At 41.6% G+C, this 22,564-nt stretch overlaps 1 protein-coding gene across 1 annotated transcript in view; it reads left to right on the top strand.

Annotated features, from left to right (window-relative positions):
- LOC128732933 (dynein axonemal heavy chain 10) overlaps nt 1–22,564 on the top strand; it is a 254,416-nt gene that overhangs the window by 224,372 nt on the left and 7,480 nt on the right. Inside the window, 8 exon segments of the mRNA XM_053826409.1 lie at nt 1,465–1,536; nt 1,604–2,215; nt 2,942–3,103; nt 3,168–3,339; nt 3,422–3,553; nt 12,630–12,982; nt 13,658–13,762; nt 14,616–14,717. Coding sequence (XP_053682384.1) covers nt 1,465–1,536; nt 1,604–2,215; nt 2,942–3,103; nt 3,168–3,339; nt 3,422–3,553; nt 12,630–12,982; nt 13,658–13,762; nt 14,616–14,717 — 1,710 coding nt within the window.

The raw sequence follows: 22,564 nt of genomic DNA, 5'->3' as shown, positions 1-22,564 counted from the left end.
GAAATTAATACGTCGAAAACCAAATATATGGTAGGAAGAGGCTCCCGAGAAAGTAACGTTAGCCTCCCACGGACAGTGACTATTGACGGCGATTTACTAGAAGTATTTGATGAGTTCGTATATTTGGGATCTCTGGTCACCGCCGACAATAATACGAGTAAGGAGATCCAACGACGCATTCAAGCTGGAAATCGAGCCTACTTTTCCCTCCACAAGACGCTTTGATCCAGGAGCATACGCCGCCGCACAAATCTGACGATGTACAAAACGCTAATAAGACCGGTAGTCCTCTACGGATTTGAGACAGTAACTTCGCTTACGGAAGACATACGTGCACTTGCCGTCTTTGAACAAAAGGTGTTGAGGACTATTTTAGGCGGAGTACAAACGGAAAGTGGAGAGTGGCGAAGGCGTATGAATCGCGAACTACAGGCGCTGCTTGGAAAGATTCCCATCGTACACCTGGCGAAAGTTGGGAGACTACGGTGGGCCGGCCACGTCGCAAGGATGCCGGACGACTGTGTAGTGAAATCCGTTCTCGTGAAATCCGTTCAACGTGCTAGATGGCTCGACTTGCGTGACTTGCGAGATGAAGCTGACTTGCGTGTGTCGAGACGCGCAACGAATTGGCGACGACTAGCCCAGGACCGAGTACAATGGAGAGGAATTCTTGATACGGCAAGAGCCACCCGGCGCTCGGCTGAATAAGTAAGTATGTAAGCTAGCAGTGCAGCGAAACCCATCGGCACCAGGCATTACTGGGGCACAACGACCAGGTTAAAACAGACTTGCAAGTGGCGCAATGCTCAAGGAATAGAGGATAAGCAATCCAAAAGCGAGTGCACAGTGGTCCAAAAGAACGAAAACCGGAACTTTTTTCCTATCGTCTTTTGCTTTCATTTGAGCATTCCAGCTCATCAGCCCTTTTGTTCATGTAAATACCCCCCATAATTTAAGTGTGTCTAAAATTAGTTATCGCTTACTATAATAAAAACAAAATAAAAATAACTTTTTTGTGTAAGGAAATATAGACTGAGTTTCTTCGGAAAATTTGTAAAAAATGTAAAAACAAGAAACTTTGCTGAAGAAATAAAATTTCTATCTCTGCCGAGTGCAAAACTATAAAGCATTTTCTTTAAAAGTTCTTTAAAAATTAGTTTTTTATACTTTTTGTTAGTTGCATTTTACTAGGATACATTATTCTAGATGATCGGGGCACATAAAATATATGTTTTTGCAGATGATTGCAAATCTCTTGGACCTTTACTTGCTAAGTTAACACAAGTCAAGCTTTACTATTTCATATTTTCACGTGCCTGTGGGAGAAAATGGGACAAGTGGATGCTTTTGCTATCAATAGTTGCTTAGACAGCTACGTATTTGAATTTGGTTTCAACAAACCATATCTACTAACCATAAGATATATAACACATTTTAACTGACTCTATTTTCATTCATTTGCAGTGGTATGACGTTGACGATACCGAAGGTACCGATTATCCTGGAAACTTCGGTGATTCCATGACCGTATACGATGTAAGTAGCCGCAAACTTTAACGGGTTTCAAAACAGGACGATACTACATTTCCCTTTCGTTCCACAGCACCTCATGTTGATGCGCTGCTTTCGGGTAGACCGCGTCTACCGGCTGATCAACAACTTTGTATCCACAATCATGGGTGAGGAGTTCATCACACCTCCAATTCTTAGCTTCGATTCGATTTTCGAGCAATCTTCTGCGCTCACACCGGTGGTGTTTATTCTCAGTCCGGGGTCTGATCCCACCAATGATCTAATGAAGCTATCCGATCGGTGCGGTTTCGGTGGAACGAAGTTCAAGCACATTTCGCTCGGACAGGGACAGGAGCAGAAGGCACTCTCCCTACTGCATCTTGCTCTCGAGCAAGGCCTGTGGCTGATGCTGCAAAATGGTCACCTTCTACTGAGCTTCATCAAGACGCTGGAAAAGTTGCTAGATGGAGTCGAGAAACCCCATCCGGACTTCCGGCTGTGGATAACGACCGAGGCTACTGGGTCCTTTCCCATCGGAATCCTGCAGAAGTCGCTGAAAGTCGTTACGGAACCGCCAAACGGACTAAAAATGAATCTCCGGGCCACCTTCTTTAAGCTGCGACAGCAAACACTTGATGCGTGCAACCATCCGGCATTCAAGCCATTAGCATACGTTCTGGCGTTCTTCCACGCCGTACTGCAGGTAAGAAGCATAAAAAGAAAGTGTTTTTTCTGCTACTTTCTCTAATCCAACTCGAAGCGCATGTATAAAATATTACCCTCCCACGCCGGATTCGACGTCATCATCATCATCATCATTAGACGAGCTTGGGCGGACCGTGTCGTCATACGTTTTCGCTACCTACCGCGTAGAGCATGAAGATGTAAATTTATCATCTCATCTCCTGCTGGTTGCTGGCGAGGGATAGTCAAGCATCCGGTCTCGATATCTCTAGCCGGGCTGCCGACTGCACTGACTTCTTTAACCCCTCGGAAAGCCGCTCATGAATAATAAGGATAATGATTTTTCAAACCAAATCAGACGGGACAGACTCATGCTGCTAGCAGGGGATGAGAAATTTACATAGGAAAGGGTGATTGTTTCCCTTTCTCACTTCCCCGACTGGGAGGTTTTTTATTCACGACTTGTTGGATCATGATAGGTGTAGCTTACAAAGCTACAATGCGCGTAGAGAAAGAAGCCTCATCCATCAGTTTTAGGTTGCATCCACCTTTCTGGTATGTGACCAACGGGAAGCAGATAGAATCAAAGTGGAGCACTGAAACAGAGTAGCACACGACAATCATTATACAGTTGCAGTATATCTGTGTGAAGGCATGGGTTAACCACCGTAGGGCACAGCCTGTTTGCAGGAAGACTAACTGACGGACTGACGAAATTAAACTCGCTTTTTTCTTTCACCCGCAGGAACGAAGAAAATATGGTAAATTGGGCTGGAACATCAGTTACGATTTTAATGAGTCCGACTTCAGCGTCTGTCTCCAAATAATGGATACCTACCTAACAAAGGCACTCAGTCTCAACGATACCCGTCTGCCGTGGAACAGTTTGAAATATCTGATCGGGGAGGTAAGCTAGGAAACTCGAAAAAAATCTTTGCATGATAAAATGTTGCTGGACTTTTTTTTCTCAGGTTATGTACGGTGGTAGGGTGATTGATGACTTTGACCGCCGGGTCGTTAAAACGTACATGGACGAATATATGGGCGATTTTTTGTTCGACACCTTCCAGCCATTCCATTTCTACCAGGACGATTCAGTGGATTACAAGATCTTCGAAGTTAGCTCACGGGACGAGTTCATAGGTAGGCTGTTTGCTGTGTTATGATGACTTGTATCTAACAGCCTAGAAATCATTCAATTTTACATTCATCCTAACGCATCAAGCTTCCATTGAAAAACTGCCGCTGACCAACACACCGGAAGTGTTTGGTTTGCACTCGAATGCTGAGATTGGCTATTACACAATTGCCGTGCGTGAAATGTGGACCTATCTGATCGATCTACAACCGCAAACGAGTAAGTATCATAAGCTCGGAACTCGATGTTCATCGGCTTGTTTGCCAAACTACATTCAATACGTTCATTCTGTTAAATTGCTTTACGATACACAAAATATAAACAGACAAACCCTGGTCGCTTGTCAGCCATCCTCTGCCAGCTGCCTTGTACTCATGGAACTCCAGTGAAGCAGTATCACGTTCAATTATTACAGAGATAATTAATTTTATTATAACAATTTCACAACAGCATCGTATCAGTCGGGCAATAATAATTACAAAACTATTTGAATTTCCTCCCTGTCCTTCCAATTTTCCTACGATTTGCGCCATTGGCAGCTTCGCCTGTTTGCTTCATACAGCAAACACAAATTATACATATCACACGGTGCATCCGGCACCTAGCTGGATAAAGTTTTTCCTCACCTTTTCCTCGCTATCGCTTCCCTTCCCTGTAGTTTGAGTGACTTCAGTGAATATTCCGCATACTGCACTGACTGTACCCTTCTTTATCCCGTCGGATAGCGATGCTATGTGCTAATAATTGAAGTTGCTGTTATCAATTCTATTATGATATTGTTTGCACAGTAACGTGTTCCGATATGAGCAACGATGCAGCCCAAGCTGAGCGACCGGGAGTGCCGAAAATATGGTTCCTTCCTTGTACATACATACATACTTGAACATCCTGTGCTCAGCCTGTACATAAACGCATTCACCAAATTCACCAAATTCGCCCGTTTTGCATTTGTTTCCTTCCCATGCACTCACCCACCCACACCACCGGGTATGTACATACATTTCTATAACGCATTGTTATTTTCGCTGGGTTATAAAATTATTATGAAACATGATTGTTTTTCTTAATACAAAAAAATAGTTTCTTGTAGAATGAAAAGTACTGCAGTGGATAGCTTTATCGGTTTGTATCTGAATGAACTTGAAAACTGTTCTTGTTTTGTAAAAGTTTGTTTGAATCTAGTTTAGCGTGTAAAACAAAAACCTTCCATCCAGAAGATTGAGAACGCTGCTCAAATTCGAGCGACAGTAACAACAACATGCATTTACTATTCCGTGTTTTGGATAACTAGCTTACTGTTGCTTGCCGTTTGTATAGGCTTAAGTTAGTGCTCCAATTTCTTGACGGAATGTTTTTGATAGTTATAAGTACGTAGGTACGTAATTTATTTCCAGATAATGGTTGGTGAGTCATAGCTTCCCATTATACCCGGTTGAAGTTCGCCTATTTTGTGTGTAATCCTGTGTAACTTTAGCTCCATTATACCTACCTTAAAATAAAAAATCGTATAATTGTTGTATAATAGCTTATTAAACTACTGTACAGCTAATTTCCGTGGAACAAGTACTTGATAACATGTTATACATACAACTAAAATGTTACTTTTGGGTTCACTCGGTTGTTGGCCGCCGCTCTGGAATTTCTTGGACACCGTGAACTTGCCACCACGTGCGATGGGCAGTGCCACACGTCCAAACGTGGAAAGATACAAATAGAACAAGATGCAGCGAAACCAAATCTTTCGTGAGAAAAACCGCTGCCCAGAAGAGCAACATATTTAGCGGAATTGAAGCGGCTGCATCGTTCTCAAGAAACGCGAAAGCTCTACCAGAAACTGAACGGTTTCCAGCTGAGAAAGATGACATCTGAGTGCAGTTAATAAGCTCCACTGGGACCAGACCACACCTGGGACCAGACCACACCTGGGATCAGAAAAGCTGGCCACTTGTCTGCACCGGCTAATTCTTTGGACTTGAAAGACAGGACAGCTACCAGAAGAGTGGAAAGAAGGGACTATCTGCCCGATCTACAAGAAGGACGACAAGTGGACTATGAGAACTACCCTGCGATCACTAATCTGTCAATGTGCTATTCTGTTGTTTTCCGATTTGCGAGAATTTATGAAGCCGGGCTTAGTTGGAGGACGGTCAACAACGGATCAAAAATTTACACTACACCAGACCGTCAAAACGGGTCGTGAATACAGATTTCCCAGCATCATTTGTTCGTTGACTTCAAGGCCGCATATGATACAATCGACTGAAAAGAGCTATGGAAAACCATGGATGAGAACAGCTTCCCCTGGAAGCTCATTAAACTGATTCAATTGGGCAGAAATGTAACGATCTACGGCGATCAGTACGGTAACAGCGGACAATGACACCAGCCGTGAGATTTGGAGGCGCATTATCAGCGGTCGTAAGTCCGTAAGTCGTGCTTACTATGGGCTTCATAAGCAATTGCGGTTGAACAGACTAAGTCCCACTACAAAGTGCACCCTGTACGATCCTTATTAGACCGGTTGTTCTCTACGAGCGTGCAATGTAGACAATACTGGAGGAGGATCTGCACGTTCCCGGAGTTTTCGAAAGATGAGTGCTAAGAACGATCTTCAGCGGTGTACTGAAGAACAGAGTATAGAGGCGAAGGATAAACGCTGAACCCGCACAGCTCTATGGCGAACTCAGTATTTAAGCTAGCTGTGGCTGAAGCTGGAGGGATGCGATGGGCAGTACATGTTGCAAGAATACCGGGCAACTACCCTGAAAGATGGTGTTCGTTTTAAATCCGGTAGGAACAAGACGACCAAGGGCGCAGTGAGCATGGTGTTGAGACCAGGTGGAGCGATGTCTGACGGAGAGTACGCGGTGTCCAGGGAATAGTGGCGACAGCACACAAGCGAGTAATTTGGAGAAATTTTGTTCATCAGGTTTTAGGATGGCAAGCCATTAGTTGGTAAGTAAGAGCTTGACACCAAATTTCGGTTAGACCTGTTCTAAGCTTCTTTCTTACTATGCTCCTAGTCGTATTGTTCCTACCGCATTTGAAACAAACACCAGCGTCGCAGGGTACTAGTCCGGTATTTTTGCAACACGCTGTGCGTTGGAGAACTTCATCTACACCAATACACGAGTTAAATTTTGATTCTAGAAGGTACTAGTTCCGTGAGGTCCATTGATTATCGTAGGATGCGGAATTTTGTCGGTAAACAGAGCCATCAGCTTTGTTCTTCCCACGCAGTAAGTTTGAGAACTACCACAATAAATCTAAATGCTGGTCGCAGTGGTCTAGTCTCCTATAAACAAGTTTGAGAACCGTATTCTTCAATCAGTCCTGGTTTTCTGGTCCTCGAATATCCGATAATTTATATAAAGTTGACCACTAGTGTGTTCAGACATAATCAAAAGGTGTGGCGCCCGATCTCTCAGAAGAACGTTTTGGCCTGGCAAATCTAGTAAACGTAGAAAGGTGAATCTATTTATTACTTATCACAAAAACACCGGAGATGGAGAACACTAGAGATTGGACTTGAAATCAGAGTTTAAATTTGACTTAAAATTGAACCTAAAATCGGTATTAAATTAGATTTGAAAGTGGGTTTCAAATCCGACATGCAGTGGAGCTTAAAATTGAGCCTAATTTGGTTCAATGTCCATTATATTGAATCAAATTTGGACTAATTTGAACTTCTAGTTTTACTTCAAACCGAATGAGGACACGAAATTAGCCACAAAGCTTTACTTGAAATTGGGATTGACATTTTTCGTCTTATTCTCAGTTTACGTCTTTTCTGTTCCGTTATTTCTCTTTTCCTGTCCCGTTTTTCCTCTTCTAATTTTCAGTCCCGTTGTTTCCATGTTTCGCATTAGTTTTTGATTATTTTCTTTCTAGTTTTATGTCTTTTCTCTTCTCTTTTTATCTTTTTCATTTAAAGTTTTCGTCTTATTTTAATAGTTTTTATCTCCTTTTCTTCTCATTTTCTCGTTTTATGTTGTTCTCGTCTTCGATTGTACCATTTTTTCTCTTTTTGCTAATATTTTCCCACCACGCTTAGTCTGTTTTTACAATCCTTTTTGGTCTTTTTACTCCGGTTTTCCTTTTTTATCGCTCATTTTACACTCTTTTTTTGCCGTTTTATTTTTCTCTTTAGTCCATTTATCTTTTTTTTTCTTTTTCCGTCCCGTTCTCCCATTTTTATTCCATCTTTTAAATCCCGTTTTACCTCTTTTTCCTAGTATCCTCTATCGGTTTTTTTCGTTAAGATTATAGTCATTTTAACCAGTTTTGGGTCATTCGTGACTTCTGCGGGGTTGGGATTTGAACCCAGTTCCTCGGCGTGAGAGGCGTGAATGCTAACCACTACGCCGGGACTGACCCCTATCGGTTTTTCGTTATTCTATTTTTCATTTTTGGTTTCTCTTGTTTTTTTTTGTTCCGCATTTCCTTTTTTGTCTCGTTTTACCTCTTTTTCTTTTATTTATTCTTATTTTATAGTCCGCTGTTTTCTCTTCTTCTGTTCTGTTTTCTTCTTTTCCTGTCGCTCATTTTTCTCGTTTCCATGTCCGTTTTCCCTCCTGACTAATTTTTTGTCATTTTCTGTCCCGTTTCGACTTTTTTCTTTTTCTCGGTCTCCGTCTTTTCTCGATTTCCGTCTTTTCTCGCTATTCCGTTTTTTGGTTTCGTTTGCTCTGTTCTCCCTCTTATTAGGTTCTGCTCTCTCTCCTTTGCTGTCACATTGTTTTTCTTTTATTTTTGTCTTCCGTTTTGTTTTTCATGCTTTTTCTGTCCCGGTTTTCCCTCTTTTTCTGCTCTTGGTTCTTCATTTAACTACTGCCGTGCTGTATGCACTACTTTTCCTCCTATTCTTGTCATATTCTGTTTTTCTCTTCCGTTTTCTTTTATTCTTATTCTGTCCTGTTTTCCCTGTTTTTTTTGGTATCTCCATTTTTCTGTCCCTTGTGTCCATTTGTGTACCGTTTTTCTTTTTTTGCTGTTCGATTTTCGCCCTAATCGGAAGCCCTGATTGTTGTTTTCCATTTTTTGCCTTTTTTTCAGGTTCATTTTTTCTCGTTTCCCATCTCGTTTTTTTTTTGTCATTTTCTGTCCCGTTTCAACTTTTTTCTTTTTCAATACGCTTTTCTTCTTTTTTTATTCTCGGTTCTTCAGTTTCCTATTCTATACTGTTTTCTATACTATTTTTCTCCTCTTCCCGTTTTCTCCCCTTTCTCTAGTTTATCCAATTTTCTTCGTTTTCTTTATTGGCTTTACTTACGTTTCTCTCGTTTTTCTTATTTTCTCACCGTTGTTCGTCCTTCATTTCTTTCTGTCCGTTTTCTCTTTTTTATGCCTCGTTTTCCCTCCCATATTTTTCATTTGGTTTGCTTTTTTCATGCCAGCGTTTTTGCTTGTCCTCTCGAATTTTTTCTCTTTTTCAATCCTGTTTTTGTCACATTTTCTAAAAAGCAGCAGGAGTTGAACTATCTCTAAATTCTAAAGTTAATAAAGTTTTCATTTTTGTATCCATTTGGCCGTCCCATTCCTACTTTGTCATATCTTTTTCCTTTTATATCCGGGTTTGATATCTCTCTCTCTTTCTTTCTCTCTCTATCTATCTATCTATCTCTATTTTTCTTTTCCCTTTTAGTTTCTCTTGTTTCCTTTTTCTTGCCTCCATGTTCCATTGTCTTTTTCTTACCTTGTTTTCTATCTTTTTCTTCCCCGTTTCCCACCCTTCCTGTCACATTTTTTTTCTGTCACGCCTTCCCTGTCTTTTTGTCTCTCCTTTTCTCTTTGTTTTTTTCTTTTTTTCTGCCTGCTGTTTCTTCTTTCTCTTCTTTTCCTTTACCGTTTTTCGTTCTTTTCAGCCTGAATTTTCCTTTTGTTTTTCTCTTTTCTATTCCATTGTTCTTTGCTTTCGTTTTTCTTAATTTTTAGGCCCGTTTTTTGTCTAGATTCTTTTAATTGTTTTCGTCTGTTTCCTTCTGCCTCTTGTCATATCCTCTTTTTCTGTCACGATCTATTGCCGTTTTCTTTTTCTATCCGTTTTTTCTTTTACTATTTTTGTTTTCCAATTTTCCGCCCGAATTTCCTTCTTTTCAGGAAGAACACTTTTCACCAGTTCTTTTCCATTTTTCCTCCTTATATGTTCCATTTTGTTCTCCTTTTCTGTCCAATTTGTCCTTATGATCTTTTTCATTATCCTCGTTTTCTCTATTGTTTTCACTTTTGTTTTCCTTTTTCATCTTTTCTCTTCCGTTTTCCGTCAATCCGGTCTCCTCTTTTATTTTATTATTTATTTTTTCCTTTTTTCTTCCATTTTCTTCTTTTTCCCTTTTTTCTCTTTTTATGTCCCATTTTTTCCTTCCCATTCTGATACGATTTTTCTTTACATGCCAATTTTTCTTATTTTTCTATCCCGCGTTTACTCCTCTTTTGCTTTTCCGTTTCCGTTTGTCGAGTTCTTTTCACAATTTTCCCCGTGCTCTTTCTGTTTTTTTCTCCAGTGGTTGGGTTCTCTAACTTGAGTTCAAATTGCACGTGAAATTTACTTTAGTATTGTCCTTGAAGTCAGTGTTGAACAGTTCTCTTCAACAACCCCACACCGGGCCAGGAACAGGGGGGCTCAACGTGCAAGACGGCTCAACCAGGTCGAAAGTAATTTGCGAATTCTGAAGTTAGAGTTTAATTTGGATTTGAGTTTAAGCATAAATTAGGCTTGAAACCTTACTTAAAATTTAATCTTTAACTGTCCAAGGCCAGTTAGAGTGAAACCAGTTTTGCGCAACTGCAACTATTTTTACTTTAATTTCATTGCAAAACTAGTTAGAGATTAAATTATAGCGAGCGTCTGGATTACAGAAATTAAATTTAAATTTCATATTAAATTAAAATTTAAGTAGATAAAGCAGATAGGCAAAGTCGGTAAAGAAGGTAAGGCATGTGCCTGGTCACGCCAGTTTTGAAAAGCATTGGTTTAACAAGCTCTGTTCTTTCCTACTGTATGGCAATCAAAAGAGCGTTTTGGAGGCATCTGATTAAGCTATAGTCAATCAATAGTTGGATAATCCTCGGAGAGGATCCCATTCTTACTCTGCGCCATGACCTCCTGGTAAGAGATGTCGGAAGTAAAAATTCCGAATCGCATTTCTTTTAGTTTTCTTAATTCCATCTTGACTGCCCACGGTTCGGCTGCTTATAACTGCTGTGGAACTCCGATCCCCAACGATTGTTAGACAGCTTACTGGTGAACCTCATCTGCCCCGGGAGCCCAAACTCAGGCAAACATCTCTCTTCACGGTCCTTGTCAGGTAGTACAAAAACTATGCCGAACCTTTCATTTCAGGTCTCGGCCTAATTGTGACTTCAAAAATGTCACCTTCGGCCGATTCGCTTCGTTTCGACAAAATGAGTCTGAACAATGTAACAGGCCTTGCAGCTTCCCGAAGCCTGATGATCAGAAGCACTTTCTTTCCACGCAAACCCACCTGGAAATCACCTGGCCAACGTGCATTGAATCAAATCGATCCTATTTATTCTCATCGATGACCAGCTTTCCTCGAACATCACCAACATACGTTTCCTAGAGAGTGCGGAGTCAGCTATTAGGCAACCCGCGAGTTGCCGAGAACTACTCGCGTGTACTGGATGTGGCTCTATCTTTCTCTGTGGAGCTAGGTGCTTCGACGCTCGAGGACGCGAAACGACTTGTGTGACGGGGAATTTCAACAAGATATCAAGAGAAAAAAAGAGCTTGAAAAAATTATCCAAGCATTGCCACGAGGACGAATTTAGCCAAGTATCGACGAGTGCAGAATGACCACGATCATGAGGAGGAAAAAGCACCAAAAGAAAGACAGAGATCGTAAAGAACCACAACTATTCTGGACTAATGAGAAGTGTAAGTTCTCTAAAAAGGTGAACCATGATGAAATCTTTTAAACGATACACTCCGGGGCCTGATATGTGAAAGGATGTGGAGGAAAACCTAGTCAGAAACGAGCGCGAGGTGGTCGACTGATGGACGCAGTTCTTCGATTAGCACCTCAACGGCAATATAACAAAAGAGGACGGAACGGAAGTTAACCTATTAGTGCCTACAAACGATCACAGTACCAGCTCGCGATCTAGAAGAGATCCGGTAAAACAATGGTCAGCAGAAGAATACTAGAGCCGCCGGGATGGACCGACTCCCGGTAGAACTCTTCAGAAATGGCAAAGAGCTACAAGCAACGGCATTTCACTGGATAATTTCAAGGATTTGGTAGGAGGAGAAACTACCGAAGGAGTGGATGGAAAGTGTGGTTTGTCCGAACTATAAAAGGGCGACCAGTTCGATTGCTGTTATTACCGCGGCATTACGCGAATCAACACCGCCTACAAGTTGCTTTTCCAGATTTTGTTACGTCGTCTAATGGCAAAGAGAATCCGTAGGGCAGTATCAGGTGAGCTTTATGGCGTTCCGTGCTACTACGGATCAAATTTTTACTCTCCAGAAACGTCGGGAGTACAACGTGTCCACGCATCATATTTTCGCGGATTTCGGGGCAGCATACGATACAGTTGAACGCGAATAGCTATGGCAGATGATGCACGAGAACGGTTTTCCGGACAATCTGACGCGGTGATGTGCTATGTGCGTGTTTTGGACGCACTCTCCAGTCCCGGCTGCTAGAATCGAATCAAACCCGAAGGCGCTCTGATAGATTAAGGTCCAAGGAGCATTGTAAAATGATTTGTGACGTATCTTTTGTCGTCTGTTGATGGTTTGGTTAGTTGACTAACTTCATTCAACATGAATAAAATTGTCTCGGACTTGAGGATGTATGTTCACCTTTATCTTATGACCGAAAGGTTTATGGGCTTGAAATTTTCATATATTCTGCGCCCGCCTAAGGGTCATAAATGGTTCACCGTTTAATTTCCGTGAAGAAGGTTGCAGGTCGATCCAACGCTTTTAAAGCTGTCAATTGTTAGGCTGATATTAGCAAATTTTACCTATCTTCAGCGTTTTTTGGTAGAAATTGAAATATGTTCATGCAAATTATTAAACAATCGGTATTTATTGACTAAGAAAGATTATTAGAAAATTAAATTAAAGTTCCTAGTTTTCAGTGTGTTTGTTAGCATCCATCCGAATATTTCAGTTCATAGCATCACGAGGTTAGTCTTTCGATACTCGCACGTTTTGATTTTGTAGACATTTTGAACAATAATAACGAATTCAACACAGCAAAACATAACACACTCTTTCTCAAAGTAGTCCAATATTAATCATCGTTCCGTTTCCCTGCAATAGGCACCGAAACCGGTGGCATTAGCCGTGATGAGCAAATCGACAAGGTTGCAGTGGATATTCTGAAAAAGCTGCCGAAACCATTCGAGATTTGGCGCGTGAAAAAACAGTACCAAATCAACATAACGCCGGTGTGCGTGGTGTTGCTCCAGGAACTGGAGCGTTTCAATCGGCTGTTGAACCGAATGGAACGGACACTGCAGCAGCTTCGCAAAGCTCTGGCCGGCGAAATCGGGATGGATGCCATCCTGGACGGCATCGCCATTGCACTGTTCAACGGGCAGCTACCGGACGATTGGCGCAATCTAGCACCGGCCACCTGCAAGCAGCTTGGGGATTGGATCGAACATTTGCTGGTAAGAGTATTGTTCTTCGTCAACAAATGCACACTGCTTGCATTGTAGGAAAACTAGAAACAGATTTGCACCCAAAATGGAGATGGTTGTACTCCATAGGAAATCGTAAATAACACTGGGCACTTTTCACCACAACACAAGAATCGGATAACTTATGTTAAAACGTCTGTTGCAATTAAAAAAACAAAGTTGAACGAACAACCATTTGAGCTAAACGTTCGAGGGACTTTTTTTCAATTCTAAGGATTTTCAAAACGGATCAGAAGAAAAGATCTTGGTGTAGAACCCTCTCCATTGCATCAATTATTCCTGACTGAAGACTCTCTTTAGTGTACCTAACAGTTCACATCGCAGCTCAGACATACAGTACACATCATCGGTTGTGTACTGCCGAATTGGTTCGTATCAGCTTTCTTTCGGAACACCTTTCCAAAGCTTACACTCCTACAGTAACCGAACAAATTGAGAACCCCCTCGATTACTTACCTTCACTTTCCGTCTATTTCACGCCTCTGTTTCTGCTTACCTCACGCTGATTTCCAATCCGATGCGAAATCATCCGAACTCCGTTGTGATCTATGGGTGGTTGGTGGCCTTCCTTTTGTCCCAACAACTAACTCAACAATAACAACATTCGGCGACGCTAACGATGACGACGGGAACCACTCGGGGCAGAGGAGAAACCAGCAGTATAAATATTGGTCAGTATCTGGTGAGCCACTGGTGATGTGGTTGTCGGGACTCCACATACCGGAAAGTTATTTAACCGCATTAGTTCAGGTAAATTAAACAAACAGCACATAAATTATATACAGTGAACCGAGACACGTGTCTGTCTGGGTGACTCCATTGCCGTCGGCGTTGGTGGACGCTAGTCGTTTCACGATTTCCAGGACCGTCTGGAAGTACTGGAGGATCGACCACCGACAGCGACGGCAGCCATGCCGACGACTACGGCGAGGACGTTGAGTTGCGATGCGGTACGTGTTTACCGCTTTGTTTGCCCTCTTTATCTGACTACATGTATGCTCTTCGCTCAGCATAGGGTAGGCAAATCTGCCCTCCATACTCCCATCCTAGGAGCAAGTCCTGCCAACCGAACCGATGACCCATTACGGTTCCGTTTATATGTGTGGAAAAGTCCTTTCAGGTCCAGTTAATTGTTTACACAGTGTCCAATTAGTTTACCCGCAGGGGAATATGATATCGGAGAGGAAACAGAGAACCAGTCACGGATAGCCTCGGTGATTGTGTACTCTGTATTAATACATACATACTTTCATGTATCCAAAGAATCGAATTAAACGGCACTTTTTCCGGAAACCAGCGGGCGTGCGGCTGGTTCGAGTAACCATCTCCAGCGGTTGTCAGTTGTTCGTTTCGACTAATGGGTAGCAAATTGCTGCTGCAATTGTTTGACACCTGCTGGGTGAACGGTGAATGGTACGGAGCGGATAATCTTTTAATTGAAAACGACACACGTATAATGATAGATTGCAACTAAATAGGCAGGCAGCAATTTCAACGTCATCGTTCGCTCGCTCGGTCAGCTCGTTTACATGATTTCGATTTTAGGGTAATCTCTAATGGAAACACACAGCTGAACTAACCTACTGTCTCATTATAATGACAGGTTGCCTGCCGCAAAAACAATTGGCCTCTGGATCGGTCGACACTGTTCACATCGGTTACGAGATTTCTGAGGGAAGACGAAATCGAGGAACGGCCCGATGCGGTAAGTGTGTCCTGTTCAATATGTTAGTATTTTTTTTTTTTCGCTATGTGTACCAAACAGTTAATTTTGAACATTGAACGGAAAATAAATGAGGTTAAACTTGATTGATTACCATCGATTATATAAAAAAAATAACGTCAAATAAATGGTATTTAGGTGAGCATTTTTCTTCTTCAAAAATAAAAAAAGGAATATTAGCGTAATAATTTTTTTCGCAAATTTTCTGAATTATTGTTATTGAAAAATAATAACTCTTCAATGCATGGTAATCCTGTTCTGGACACATTTTTCATATTATCAATTCAAAACAAATTTCGTATAGGACTCTCAAAAGCCAGGCCGTCAACAGACGGCCTTACCTGTTAGAGGGTTAAACAAAACTTACTTTGATGTTCGCAAAAATATTGAAAATACTCGTTTTTTAATGTTTTCATGAAGGGTATATGCATTCATTTACAAAACATATTAAAAATTGGGAAACTGTAATTTTTAAAATATATTTTTTTAAAGAAATAACTTGATGAGAATGCAAGGAATATGCGTCTCTCTCAGAGGCCTTTTAGCTCAATGCCCTTCTGGCATACAACAAAGGGAGATGCGCGGTGTTTTGTTATAACCTGCAATGGAACAGATATTTTTTGCAAACACGAACTGGAATGTGCGTTTATTACAAGGAGACATCACTACCGGTCACAGGCTTTGAGTTTAACCGCATATACCATGGTGTAGTTCTTTCGATCCAAACTTCACTGCTCGTATAGGTGTAGCCTGGGGAACTTTTTTGTGAAAACTTAACTTAAAATTTGTATGAAAATGTAGCTTAATGGAGACGCATGGTACATGGTAATAGGTAATTACACCTGAATAAAACAGCAAATAGACTGGGATACTAAAATGTTGCTAAAATGTTGCTAAAATGTTTAGAAACCCTGAACCAATCGACCTACCGATGTGTCTTCAGCTGTCAAAATTATTGTTTTTAAAATTTCTTAGTATATTGTTAGTATATCGCCCGATTAGCTTCGGGGCTTCGGGGCCGACGCCATCGTCGTATGTTCGAATCTCGACTGGGCGGTGCTGCTATAGAGTCAGTAGGATTGTTACTCTAGCCCCGTTATTTTCCTGTATGTGGGGGTTGACTGCCCCTGGCCAGGAACATTGCTTATCGCTAGCATCAAAATATGCCTCGCACAATATACCATCTCGGCGCGGATACACTGTGCTACCGTTGTGACGAAGTATGAACAATTCGGTGCGTCCTCGTGTCGGCATTCACTGGAACGATTAATGTTGATGAAGTATAAGGTTCGGTACGTCCATAGATAATTCGAATAATTCGGTACGACCATAAATGAACGCAGCTGCAACACCGTACGAGGGCGAATGTGGATCGATATAAACAAGCACGGAACAGGCAAAACTCGGTCTTCCGGAGGAAAAAGCGCCAACAGGAAGATCGGGATCGCGAGGCGATGGAAGAACTGTACCGTGCTAACGATAAACGGAGGTTCTACGAGAAGTTAAACCGTTCGCGCAAAGGCTATGTGCCGCAGGCCGATATGTGTCGAGACTCAGACGGTAATCTTCTCACGAACGAACGTGAGGTGATCGAGAGGTGGAAGCAGTATTATGACGAGCACCTTAACAGCGATGTAGCTGAACATGGAGGTGACGATATGGCAATAGATCTTGGAGCACGTGCAGAAGACAACAGAATACCAGCCCCTGACCTCCAGGAGGTAGCAAAAGAGATCGGTCAACTGAAGAACAATAAAGCGGCTGGGGCTGATCAGCTACCCGGCGAGCTGCTGAAATACGGTGGTGACGCACTGGCTAGAGCGCTGCACTGGATCATTGTCAAGATTTGGGAGGATGAGCTACTACCGGAGGAGAGGACGGAAGGCATCGTGTGTCCGATCTACAAAAAGGGCGACAAGTTGGATTGTTGCAATTACCGCGCAATCACACTGTTGAACGCCGCCTACAAGGTACTCTCCCAACTTTTATGTCGTCGACTATCACCATTTGCAAAGGAGTTCGTGGGGCAATATCAAGCGGGATTCATGGGCCCGTGCCACCACGGACCAGATTTTCGCGCTTCGGCAAGTGTTGCAGAAATATCGTGAATACAACGTGCCCACGCATCATTTATGCATCGACTTCAAATCGGCGTACGACACGATCGATCGAGATCAGCTATGGCAGATTATGCACTACTACGGACTTCCGGATAAACTAACGCGATTGGTCAAGGCGACGATGGATCGAGTAATGTGTGTTGTTCGAGTATCAGGGGCAGTCTCGAGTCCCTTTGAATCTCGAAGAGGGTTACGGCAAGGTGATGGGCTTTCATGTTTGCTGTTTAACATCGCTTTGGAGGGTGTGATAAGAAGAGCGGGTATAGACACGAGTGGCACGATATTCACGAAGTCCGTCCAGCTTCTTGGTTTCTCTGACGACGTTGACATCATTACACATACCTTTGAGAGGATGGCGGAAACGTGCATCGGACTGAAAGCTGAAGCCAAACGGATTGGACTTGTCATTAATGTATCGAAAACCAAATACATGAAAGGCTCTTCCTTCTAAAGAAGTGAAGGCTGACCTTCCTCCCCAGATTCATTTAGACGGTGATGAAATCGAGGTGGTAGAAGTGTTCGTGTATCTGGGCTCACTGGTTACCGCAGACAACGACACCAGCAAAGAAATACAAAGACGCATTATGGCAGGAAATCGTGCCTACTTTGGACTCCGTAGGACGCTGCGATCGAACAAAATTCACCACCGCACGAAGTTAACAATCTACAAGACGCTGATTAGACCGGTAGTCCTTTACGGCCATGAGACATGGACTATACTCGTGGAGGACCAACCCTTAGTGTTTTCGAACGGAAGGTGTTGCGCACCATCTACGGCGGAGTGCAGATGGAAGACGGAACGTGGAGGAGGCGAATGAACCATGAAAATTGCATCAGCTGCTTAGGGAACCACCCATCGCTCACACCGCAAAAATCGGTCGCCTGCGTTGGGCTGGGCATGTCATGAGGATGTCGGACGACTGCCCGGTTAAAAAAGTTCTGGAAGATGGAGACGACTTCTTCGTACAGCAGAGGAAACTACGGCCTGGAGCTGATTAACTACCCATAAATGAATTAAATGACTCTGTATGATCATTATTGTATGAAGTATATGGCTCAGTATGACCATCAAGAAATGCAATAATTCGGTACGATCAAAGTTGTATGATGTACATGGTTCGGTACGACCATAGATTAATCTAATGAAGTAAAAGATTCGGTACGATCGTTGTTGAATGAAGTGTTTGGTTCGGTACGACTATAAATGTTTTAAATGGTTTGGTGTAAAAAAGAGGACGTTAATTCAAATTTCGGACGTAAAACGAGAGGACGGTAATTCGAAATTCTGACGTAGAAAAGTGGACGAAAAGCGAAATCACGTAAAATTATATGGTTTATGGTTTGGAATATGGTTTGAACCTTAAATGAACTAAATGATTTGGCACGATCATTGTTGATGAAGTATATGGTTCGGTGCGACCATAGATTAATTAAATGTTTCGATTCGGTCATTGTTAAATGAAGCATAAGCTTCGATACGACCATAGATGAATTAACTGATGTGTACGATCATTTTTGAATGATATATATGGTTCAGTACGACCACAGATGAATTAAATGTTTCGATACCATCATTGTTGATGAAGTATATGGTTTGGTACGACCATAGTTAAATGAAAAGATATGGATCGGTAAAACCATAGACGAATGAAATTGCTTGATACGACCATTGATAAATGAAATGGTTTTATATGATCATTGTCGAAGAGATGGCTTTATTTAGTGTAAATCAAATCCCAGATTATGCATAATTAGTTATACAGGTTTGAGCCATTGATTTATTTAGATTTTTGACAGATAAAATGGTTAATCCATTTAAAACATCAAGAAGGCTCCTTCGCCATTTTCGGCTGATGCAGATGTGGTCGATTTGGTTTTCGGCCGTCGCAGGAAACCCACGTGACTGTATGTACTGGTCTATCGGGGAAGAGCGATCCACCAATGACCATGTTGTTATTACCACAGAATTCTGTAAACAGCTCCCCGTTTTCGCTCAACCCTCCTAGGCCATGGCGTCCCCTGACGCGTTCAAGGTTCGCGTTGTTTGAGCCAATTTTCGCGTTGAAAACGCCCAAGTGGATTAGGGTGTCCCCCTTTGGAATTTTCTCAACCACGCTGTTCAGCTGGCTGTATAAACTCTTTCTCCTGCAAGTCGGCAGCATCTGTTGGCGCATAGCACTGGATTGCTGTAAGGTTCCTAACCCGTGTTCTGAATCTGGCAACGATTATTCGCTCATATATAGGTTCCCACTTCATCAGGGCCGCACGTGCCTCTGGGCTCCGTAGAAATTTAACTCCTCTTTCTCTAGCAGCGCTTGATTCGCAAGTTCCATATGAGCTGGTGTGGATTTCAAACAACGCAAGCATTTTCAAGTAGCAGATGTACAGGGGAGCAGTATAACTATTCTTAAACAATGACGATCCTTGAAGCCCTTCCAATTTTTGCGGTGAACTCAAGTTGCTTACTTGCTTTAGAAACGATTTCCGCGCGGGCCTGTCAAACCTCAGCTTACGGTCCAGAATAACAGTCCAGTCGACTCTATTTAGCGCTTGCCCATTAGTACTATACTCAAAATAATTGACTTTTGCATTCAGTGAAACGTAATCACTTCGCACTTATGAGTGTTTATTATTAAAAAATTAGTTTGCACCACGTCACGAAATTGCCTGATAAAATCTGTAGTTGATAATAATCCTCGATGCTATGAGGTCAAATAGATCTTTAAGTCATCAGCGTAAACTAGTCGGTAACCATTTCTTATAGCATTTTCTGCGTCGTTGAAAAAAATAACGATAAAAAGTAAAGGACCTAGCGTGCTACCTTGCGGTACACCTGATTTATTTGTAAATGTAAGTCCGATCCAACCCTAACTCTCAAAACTCTATCACCCAAAAATGATTTTAGCCACGTGACAATCCGCTCGCTGTGAAGCTCCCGAATGTAAATTTTTTGATGTTGGATGTGATGACCAATTCGATCGAATGCAGCTTGCTGGTCTGTGTAGGTACATTAACTGCCGCTTTGTGTTCAATATCCCGAATGTAGTTTACCGTAAAATCGAGGAGGTTCGTTGTCACGGAACGATCAGGGACAAATCCGAGCTAATTGGAGGATAACTACATATAATTCTTCATGCTACTTAACCTAACAGTGCTTACAATTATTTCAGACAACTGAACTGCAGCTGATAGACTGATAAACCCATAAGGTCAACGGAGACTGTTATGTTGAAGAGAGAGACTCGGAAAAGTAGTCTTATCTTGTGCTATGAATATTAAGTGAAATAAACAAGCACTAGACGAACTTCGGCAGAAAAATTCAATAGCATCGTCTCAGCAAAGTCCTCAGGCAGCCAATCCTGCGGGTCCGAAAAGACACAACAAAGCGTGTGATTTTACTTGACAAACTAAAGGAAAGTGTAGTGTTCTGCATTGCTGAAAAGACAAAAACAGGAGTTACGTGAAGTCAAAGTTGCTCCCAGCCTTACCCTACGAGCCAAATCATCTTTAATGCCGGAAGACCCGGAAACTTGTGTTCCCTGTCAGAAAAAATCACTGATATGGGGCGAATGTGCTAGGACATCCGTCATTCAACAACGATCGTACCGAATCATTTATTTCATCTATAAAAAAAGCAATGCCGTGGGTATAAACGTCTTAAAGAACTTGACCCTTGGTTATCGACAGACTTCGCAGCCGGTTATTAGAGTACAGGAAAACTACGGGGCTAGTGTAAAGATCCTATTGACTCAATAGCGGCACCGCCCTGTCGAGATACGAACCTACTAGCTTATTAGACCAGCATCGTTCCCCGGAGCTAACTGGGTGGTCGTAATTCATCTATGGTCGTAACGAATCATATACATCATTCAACAATGATCGTATCGAATCATTTAATCAATCTATGGTCACACCGAACTATATGTTTCATCAAAAATTATCGTACCGAATTATTAAATTCATTTTTGGTCGTACCGAACCTTAGACATCATTCAAAAATGATCGTACCGAATTCGTTTTCATTAGGGACACCTAACCAGGTAACCGTAAATTCCCAAGCAACAGTGTGAGTTTTGATGTACTCTTATGGCGGCTTTCATGACCAATTTTGGTCTTAAATATCATCATAAGAGTGTAATAAAATCCAAATTGCTACTCGGGTTGTGTTCTAGATGGTGTCAATTTAAAACGAATTTCGGAAGTGCTAAGAATTTGAACAATGCAAGTGCTGGTAATTGTTATACCTTTCGAGTGAACAGTTACAGAGATTAACGTCCGGTACAAGCTCACTCCCAATTTCGTTAGAAGGAGCTACGTTCAGTTTGCTTGTGAGATACCAGCTGAAGGCATGACAAAGTCGGTTTCTATCTTCGAATAAATATAATTGCCATTTATTCGACCATAAATATTGTTTTGAAGCGTGTAAGCACAGATAAACAGACATAACACTCGTATTCTATTCTTCGCACCGATCAAACCATCATTTCAATGTTGGGCTCAGTTGGGATTGTCTCCGCATTCGTCAAAGTGGCGCTTTTACCTAACTGCTGAGCACAGTCAGTCGTATTCAGTTTGTTAAACAATCAAGACTTGAGCGATTCTTTGTGGCAGTAATTTAAGTTTTGCACACTGTACACTAATAACCGGCTGCGAAGTCTGTCGATAAAGAAAGGTAACGTTCTTAAGGACGTTTATACTCATGGCTTTGCTTCATCAAAGTCATTTGACAAAAAAAAACGCCAACAATTATCATAATTTGCCTGTGAGGCATAGATATGTTTAAGCATCATCCAGTTAATTTAATTTTGAGATATTTTCATGGTTTAAATAAATCACTCAAAATGTTTGATTTTTCATTAGATTAGATTAGATTTCATTAGAGTGATATTTCTGAGTTAGGCTGGCTCCAAAAAATATATGTGATGATTTTGTGTTATTTTTTGGACTAATTTTAGTAATCTTGTCAGCAAATAAAAGGCGTTTTGAAGTGCTTTCCATGAAAAAGCTAAATTATTCGTATAAAGCTCAGCTGTTTTGTGAAATATAATTGAGGATTTGCTTTGATTTGTATTCGAAAAACGGCTGATGTTCGCCGCTGTATTCTTGTCTTTTCCGGCAAAATACTGTCAAATGCCACCCTAGTAAGAATTAGCCGCAGGATGTCGCAAAAAAGCTCGGAAAAAACCTCAGAATTTTTGTTGGAAATTTTATGCCAAACCCAATATTCTACGTATAGCAGGCATGTAACCTATGTACTAAAGTAGGTAGTATACCAGAATAGTATAGAGGAGTGTCGTCGTGGTTGGGCTACGTTTAGGAATTCGCCCATAACTTTCGTTTCAAAAGGAATTTTGAAAATCTAAATACATCGTTGCAAAGGTCTAAGAATAAGGTGTATTTCCGAAAAGTTTTGAACTGATTGCTTCAAAAATAAAAAAATTATAGGCAGTTACATGAAGACAAAAAATGTTATCATTGTCGGGCCATGTTGTACAACTTGGGCCTCCGCAGAAAAGCTAAGACATACGTATTGAAATTCTGTATAGAGACATGAAAAGAATGAATACCGTCAACAACGGCTCATATAGGTACAAATACCCTATTTTTAATTGCATTTTTGCGAAATTTTGGCGATCTTGTAAAATCAATATTGCTACAATCGCCTTTTCCGAAGTGTACAACTATAATGAAAAAAACAACAAAAATCTA

This window comes from Sabethes cyaneus, chromosome 1 (assembly GCF_943734655.1).
Source record: "Sabethes cyaneus chromosome 1, idSabCyanKW18_F2, whole genome shotgun sequence".
Lineage (NCBI taxonomy): Eukaryota > Metazoa > Arthropoda > Insecta > Diptera > Culicidae > Sabethes > Sabethes cyaneus.
The sequence above is the reverse complement of the archived record's forward strand: the minus strand, read 5'-3'. Positions and strand labels throughout refer to the sequence as shown.